The sequence below is a fragment of the Thunnus maccoyii genome, chromosome 8 (assembly GCF_910596095.1).
Source record: "Thunnus maccoyii chromosome 8, fThuMac1.1, whole genome shotgun sequence".
Taxonomy (NCBI): Eukaryota; Metazoa; Chordata; class Actinopteri; order Scombriformes; family Scombridae; genus Thunnus; species Thunnus maccoyii.
The window spans coordinates 24457588-24465551 of NC_056540.1; the positions used below are offsets into that span (position 1 = coordinate 24457588).

The following is a 7964-nucleotide window of genomic DNA, read 5'->3' on the forward strand; positions in this document are numbered from 1 at the left end:
GTGCACAGACAGCGATAGGAGGAAGTTGAGCATCAGTCAGAATGTGTGTTTTCTGAAAAGTGTTGCACCCAGCAGATTTCCAGACAGTCTGCTCTCAAAAGTTGAGAAAGATTTAGTTCTTGAGAAAAACAAATAATCTCAACAGTTTTCAAATTTCATGATGCATATTTGTTTATTTAAAACTAAAGTAAAACATGTACACAAACATCAGTTTCATGGAATTCATAGATAAGCGTCATATGAGATGTTCAAGCCTTAAAAATGCAGATCAGATCAAAAAGGCAAATAGGCAACTCTCCTCATGGCTAATTCATTTCAAACCAACTCTTTCAAGATGAATCTTTTAAAATGCCAGTTTGGGTGTCATCACAAGCTTGAGACAGTAAACAAGATATAAAAGATATGGTATGCTAAAGACTATTCTAAATGTTTAACTATTAGATGTTATTTTTGCAGCATGATGATTAATTTTCTTTTTTGAAGTAATGAAACAAACAGAATGATACACAAAACATCTTTTATCCAAAATCAAAAAAACATTATTTTACAGTATGAATAAATCATTATGAGTTCAGAGGTGAAAGGCATGTGCTAAAAAAAACCCATTTTATATTAGAAACAATCTGGTGTGTGAATTAATCTGACCCCTAAACCCTGACAGTCGTGTAGACACAATTTTCTTCTGCTGCTTTTGCATTCCTTCTCCCTGCTTTGCCAGCTTTCTTCTTGGTAAAGGTTACTCCAGAATAAACCAATGAGTTCTCATATCTCTGAGGAAATAAATCCCAAAATATTGTGAGATGGTAAATCAATGTAAGGATGTGCAAACAGATAAAACATGCTTTTCAAGTTACATATTATCTTTAAATTCCTTACCTGCTGACTTTGTTGACCACCACTGGCTGTTTCAGCATTTGTTTGCAGAGCAACAGCAGCTGTATTATAAAATAATAATAACATGACTTATACACAGCACTGATGTCAATCTAAAGATGTTATAGCTGTTACTAAATACTGTTTGATTGATTAATATTTTAGTAATTTCTCTTACCGTTACAACAATCACAAGATTTTCTCTTGATGCGATATATGAGGAAGGCTATTACAACCAGATTTATAGCCAAAGCAGCACATAGCAGGTAGATAATTGTGTTGGCCTTCTGTAAATTCCACCTGCTGACAACTGAAGCTTTATGAACATAAATAAATAAAAGAAACAATTTAAGGTTAAGAAATAGCAATCAATAATTTATGGTATTTGATAAGATGATATGAAGAAGAACAAATGTTTTTTGATAGTTGGTCTAAACGGATTGTACTTGACTCCTAATAAAACACATAGATAGGATAATTTCACCATTATATAAAAATTAATTTACCTTCAATGTCCAGTTTTGTTCCATTTCCAAATAATATCTCCCTATATGTGGCTACAGCACAGTAGTAAGTCCCAGCATCAGACGAGCTGACGTTCTTAGAGAAGCTGTAGACACATTTCTGTGGAGAGCGAGTCTCAGAACTCTTTTCACATTCATCACCACTGTTTCCATGAGCGTAAATAAAACTGGGATGAGATTCATCTGATCCAGCTCTGAACCAGTACACTCTGTGTTCTTCTGGACACTTTTTATTCTCAGAGTCAGAGAGCACTGAACACTGGAGAGTCACAGAGTCTCCTGGACGGACTGGATCAGATGGAAAGTCTTGAGTGATGGCAGTGATATCAGGTTCTGGTCCTGGGGAAGTGAAAATACAAATTATGAACATGTTTTACTCACTTTAATGAAAACAGTTACACACATTCATTCATATATGAAGAACACTTTCATATAATCTATGGAAACATAAAGATGTAAATATGTAAACTGCTGTTATAAATGGTGTTGAATGTAAGCAGATAAACTGATGATTACGTTAAGGAACGTGAAATATTTGCTTGTTGAGTTTTATTTACCTTTAATCCTCAGAAATGTTCCGTTCAAAAATGTCATCTTAAGTTGGTCTACTTTTATACAGTAATAAAGTCCAGCATCGCTTAGTTCAGATTTATTAATACGCAGGACAAATGTCCCAGACTTTTGTTTTGCTGTAATACGAGTAGTCTTATCAACACCATCATAATCAATATTAAATGTTCCTCCCAAGAATTCAGGCAAGCTTCCAGCAACAAGCCTGATCCAGAACAAGGTGGTTGCTTCGTACTTAGATGTCTGGCGGGTACATGTCAGATTCACATTATCTCCAACACCAACAGTCTTTGTCACAAAAATCTGATTGTCTGTGCATCCTGAAAAAAGATGAAAATAAACACAGAGCAATAATAAACAACAGATATGGCTTCATATATGCTTTCTGCTAAATTGCTGCAAGAAGATGACAATATAACTGAAATATATCTGGAGTAAAGCTGACTTTATATACTTACGCCCAACTCTGAGCATGAGCAGGATATAAAATCCAAACAGCATTTTCTTGTTAATTCACTTAAGACAGCAGCTAATTTAAACAGTATCAGAAGATGATCTGCCTTAATGTAATCATATGAAATGGGAGGGAACAATTTCAGAACAATCTGATTGGCTGCTCGCTATGTTGGTGTTTCAGTGAACTACCACAGTGGAAATAATATCAAACATCTTTCCAACCTAAACACATGAAACAACACCAACAGCAAGCTTTTGTTTCATGTTTCATGGTGTGTTTCTATTACTGACACTGAGAGTAAACATGAGAGATGATTTCATTCAATCTTGACGTGAACTGCAATAATCTCAAACACTCTTCTTCATAACATTTTATCTAGATTTCTACAATATTTGGATGGACTTTTCAGTTTATACTTATGGTCAAGGTGCTTCAGAAACACACATAAATCATCATAAATTAGATTTAATTTTATCTTGCTGGGGTCATCTACCAAGAAAGAAGGATTTGTCAGAAGAAGTGACATTTTTAGAGCATTGTTGTCATTACTACCATATTTATTGGCCAGAGACCTGGTTTTGAGAATCCCTAAAATACATAGCAGGTGCTTCTTTGTGATTTATGTGGTAATATATTGTCCATTTCCAGAATGATTTAGCTCATTGTTTGGTCTATACTAACCCTATCAAACTCAAAATCAAACCAAAAGATGTTCAGATATCTTTTTAAACAAAACCTTGATGTTGAGTAATTCTGCAAACCCAAGATTATGTTTAATGTTGGAGATTTCAATTGTTCTTTTTTTTCTTATTTACAACAACTTAAAGTCCCCTTCACTCAAAAATGTGTTTTGCCTCTTTATCCTTGAGTTGGATGTTCGGCCTTAAATGTGCAGAGTTTGACACTAGAAGGCTGTTTTCACATTCATCTATTCTTTATATATCTTACAACATGTCTGGAGAGGATCTTTAAGTAAAACTACTTGTTTAATGTTAGGGAAAGATGATCATAACAGCAAATAAACCACAGTATGGTGACAGACATACTATGACAGATGTCTGGCAGATGACAGACACCATTCTTCATGAACGGCACACTACTTCCTGCACTGGAACTGAACATTAGCACTGGATGTTAATTTCAGTACCTACTGCAGAAAAATCTACATCATACTTAGTATTTATTTCACCGTGCAAGCTATGCATTTTAGATTGGTAGGATTCAAATAAAAAATGCTAATGTTGCCTTTTAATTGGCAGTAAACATAAAATAGTGATGTCTTTTGGTGAGCCAATAGTTTTGTGCTGCAGCATGGCACCAACATTTCCGGGGTTGGGGTTAGATTGGATTGGATTCCCTGGGTCTCACCTGACTACTTAACCCAGCTATTATGAAAATAAAACACTGATCACTCCAACCCCATCTCTGGCCTGTCTGTGTTTGCACATGGATTCACCTGCTTAGCTGCCATGTGACAAAATGTTCATTTCAAAGGAGGTACTGATGCCCCTAACCTTGATATACCTTGATATAAACATCACACAAAATATATCTGTAGGAGGCCTATGGTTCCTGGTCTAATGTAAAATTCTTCAACAATGTCTGTAAAACACAGTTAAATAGGATTTATGGATCTGTTTGATTTGTGTTCAATTTAAAATATGCAACCAGCCATTTGCCACACTGATACACAAAGATAGAGGGGACATCTTGAATATTGTGGGAGGCAGCCAATCCAGATGTTCCACATCATCAATGATGACCCGCCCACTGTGCCTGTCAGTCACATCAGCAGGAAGAGCTGATGATTCTAGTCAGGGGGCTGGTGAAAGGAGAGCAGAGCACAACTCTGTCACAGTGCTATCACAGAAACTAATTCAGCTGCAGGCAGAATTTCTGGCTCAAAAAGGGGAGAAAATCACTAATTGAGATTTGAACCCAAGACCTTGTTATGAGGCAGCATGTTAGTCAGTGAGAGACTATCCCAGAAGGGTGTTTTTTGTAATAAAAGGAAGCTTTTCACATGCAGTAAAACAGTAAAAATGCTACCTTGCTACCCCATGAACAGTAGTGGATACATTCACAATAACAAGAAAGAACCACCTGACACTATAATTTAGTCTACTGCAACACCACAGGCTCTAGCATAAAAAAGGACAAAAGTGGAGGTTTCTGACACACTTCTTCCTTCACCTACTTGTATGTATGTTTAGAGAATAAAAGATAGATAGATTCATAATGTAAAGGGTCAAAACTGCAGCAATACTTGTCTGAAGATGCATTTCTGTTTGTGGTTGAGTCTGACAAAAAAATTGTTCTTACTACTGGCAAATGTTGAACGACACATCAAAATTATCATACTGTACATATAAACCAGCGGTTCCCTGACATAATGCTGTGTCCAGGAAGGTGGATACAGGAACAGTGGCAACTGTAAAATGTAATTTGAAAAAAGCCCTGCAGTAAATAGTTTGTGTAGCATGTACTTTGTGTCTTGCTTTGTCCTTTCTGTTATTTCTTTCTTTTTCTGCTGGCAACCGACACACAAACATATACACACAAACACACATTCACAGTCAACACTGGCCAACAAATGACGTGTGGAAAGTTAGGCATTGCTGTGGTTGGGCTTTCAATGTAAGGTGTTATTTTCATTGGTAGTTGCTGTGAGAGAGGGAGCGCTACTCATTCACTGGTCCCACCCTGGTCGGTTTGAACCATGATCTGAAAGTTTAGTTTGCCCGATTATTATTTGAGCACCTTGCTAAAGTCTGTTCATGTGTCTATGGTTTCACCTTTAAAAACACAATTTATAGACATTATTTGTACTTAAAATGAGCATTTCAAACAATAATTTCAAAATTTGCCTGCTGAAACCTCTTGCAGCTTGTCTGTCCTGTTTTAACCTCACCACCTACAGTATATCCTGTTGAAGCTCACAGTCAGGTCTGTTCTGAGTAAACAGTCTCAGTGCTTGGTCAAAGGGCGGAGAAATGGCCCACCACAGCTTTTGTCTGTCAGTGTAACTGTTGCATGTGGCTTTGCTCAATTGTTCTCAAGATAGACATGCAGAGTGCCTTTACAGAGTGCTGTGAGACAAGAAAGATTGAGGTGTTTATTAATTTGAGTAACTGTCTCCTTACGTTTTTATACTGCATATTTTTAGTAAAGGTCTCTGGTAATAAAAGATCTTCATGGAGAAATGCCAAGCTGGTCAGAATAGAAAAAAGGGAGTGTTGAAAAGCTGAACGCAGGTGGTGGAAAGCAAAGCTTCAGGTCCATTATGACATCTAGAAAGAGAGACTTCACATTTATAATTTGGAACTAAGAGATGCAAGGCGGTCCTTCTTCTCTGACATCATTGCAAAAAACGACAATAATGCACGTGCCGTGTTTGCTGCGGTAGACAGGCTAACAAACCCTCCTATGCTGTCCTCACTATATGTGCTGTGATACAACTTGGCAGTTAGACAAACTCCTTCCTGACATCACGACTCTGGAGACAGTTGTCCATTGTCCACAGGTTTAATGACGTAAGAAAGAGTAAAACTAAAACACACAAAAGGCATAATGAATACAAATGAAACACTTTTTTTTATGCTTACACATACACACAATGTAAATATACTGACTCTTAAATGAAATAAATTGCTTTGTTTTTTAACCGCTACCTTTTATATATTTATGGCTTATTTATCAATTATGTTTCTGTAAACCACTATATTTGAATGTATTTTAACATATCATCAACTATTTATTCATATTTATTGTATTTATTCTCTCATATGAACTTTAACAACAGTTCTAGCTGAGTAGACACAGTAACTATAATGACTCGATGGACTTTCTTCATAAAACTTCCCAAACTAAACATTGTCACAAAAACAATCATCTGCGATCATCAATAACAATAAAACAAATCAATACATACCAACAATGCCATCAAAAGGCATAAGATGCAGGCAGATTCGAGAGGATTGGTAAACTAACAAAAACAACGGCTCTGAGCCATGCTCTTCTTTCACTTCCTGTTTATAAGTCACCTGACATGTTACAGGTAATTTCCTGTGTCAAAATAAAGCATACAAAATGCTGATTTAACAATTGTAACACCTCCTGTGTCAGTAGCTCCTGAACTTCTATCCACCAAGGATTGCAATGAATTTGCCTCCTTCTTCACTGACAAATTTCAGAAAATTAGACAGTCAGTGCCTCCATATCAGGTGCAGGATATGTGTTGTCCCTGTGTCCACTTAAAATCAATTTGAGTAGTATGACACAATTCCATTCGATCAACCACAAAAACCTGGAGGACATTATACAACATCTGAAATCCTCATCCTGCTGCCTTGATATTCTGCCTACAGGCTTTTTTGGCCTCGGATCTTCTACAGATTGTCAACACATCTCTTCTCTCAGGTGTCTTTCACAGGCCCTGAAAACTACCATCATCTAGCCACTCTTAAAAAAGAACAATCACACTTGGACACTTCACTAATGAGCAACTACAGGCCCATATCAAACCTCCCGTTTTTAAGTAAAATCATTGAAAAAGCTGTTTTTCAACAGCTAAACAACTTCTTGGCTCTCAACAACCATTTTGGTGTCTTCCAGTCAGGATTTCAACAATACTACAGCACTGAGACGGCTCTTGTTAAGGTCTTCAATTACATACACTTAAACACTGACAGTGGCAGAATTTCAGTATTAGTATTACTGGATCTCAGTGCTGCTTTTGACACGGTTGACCACAACATAGTACTAGACAGACTGGAAAACTGTGGTGGGACTTTTACACATCTGAGTGGACAAAAATGACATGCAGAGTTCCCCAAGGCTCCATTCTGGGGCCTCTTCTGTTCAACATCTACAGGCTCCCGCTGGCTCAGATTATGCAAAACAACAAAATATGTTACCACAGTTATGGAGATGACACACAAATTTACATAACCATATCACCAGGGGACTATGGTCAAATATAAGCATTACTGTGTTTAGTTCTCCCAGAAAACTGCAGGTCTGCTGCAACTCTCAGTGGTTTTGGCCACATTTCCTCTGGCTTTTCCCTGCAACTGCCCCTCAAACCCGCAGGCTACCACTTATGCTGTAGTAAATGTTATTTAAAAATGTCTAATTTCTTCCTCTGAAATTAAATTAGTGACGTGCTCATTAGTCCATTCATCAACTTTTGCATAGATTACACAAACAAAACAACACAACTGCATGTTCAGGATGAGATTAGCCTAACTTAATGTAAACACTGAAAGCAAAACAGCTGCAATACACTGAAAGACAAAAAATACCTCTTACAGCTCCAACTCCAACATTGGGTAAGTTTACATGCACACTAATATTCCACTATTATTCCGATATGACATTATTCTGAATTTGATACGGGTCATGTAAACAGCATATTCCGTTTGGATATTCCAAATTAGGTCTTATCCTGAATGTAGCATTTTCTAATTAAGATGTGTGATATACCAGTATTATTCTGGATTTAGGAGCATTCTTTGGACAATTATACAGTGCATTTGGAA

The 7964-nt window shown here is 36.8% G+C and overlaps 1 protein-coding gene across 2 annotated transcripts; it reads right to left on the reverse strand.

The window, feature by feature from the left end:
* Positions 1–168: 168 nt before the first annotated feature.
* On the reverse strand, positions 169–6466 carry LOC121901581. Of its 2 annotated transcripts, XM_042418414.1 has the most exons (8): positions 6356–6466; positions 5845–5973; positions 2426–4246; positions 1955–2287; positions 1380–1736; positions 1052–1189; positions 877–935; positions 169–770 (listed from the first exon to the last, which is right to left on the reverse strand). In XM_042418414.1, the coding sequence occupies exons 3-8, from the start codon at positions 2466–2468 to the stop codon at positions 648–650; spliced, it is 1053 nt and encodes a 350-aa protein (XP_042274348.1). In that variant the 5' UTR covers positions 2469–4246; positions 5845–5973; positions 6356–6466; the 3' UTR covers positions 169–647. The 2 variants fall into 2 exon arrangements, with proteins under 2 accessions (XP_042274348.1, XP_042274349.1); XM_042418415.1 differs by lacking the exons at positions 2426–4246; positions 5845–5973.
* Positions 6467–7964: the final 1498 nt, after the last annotated feature.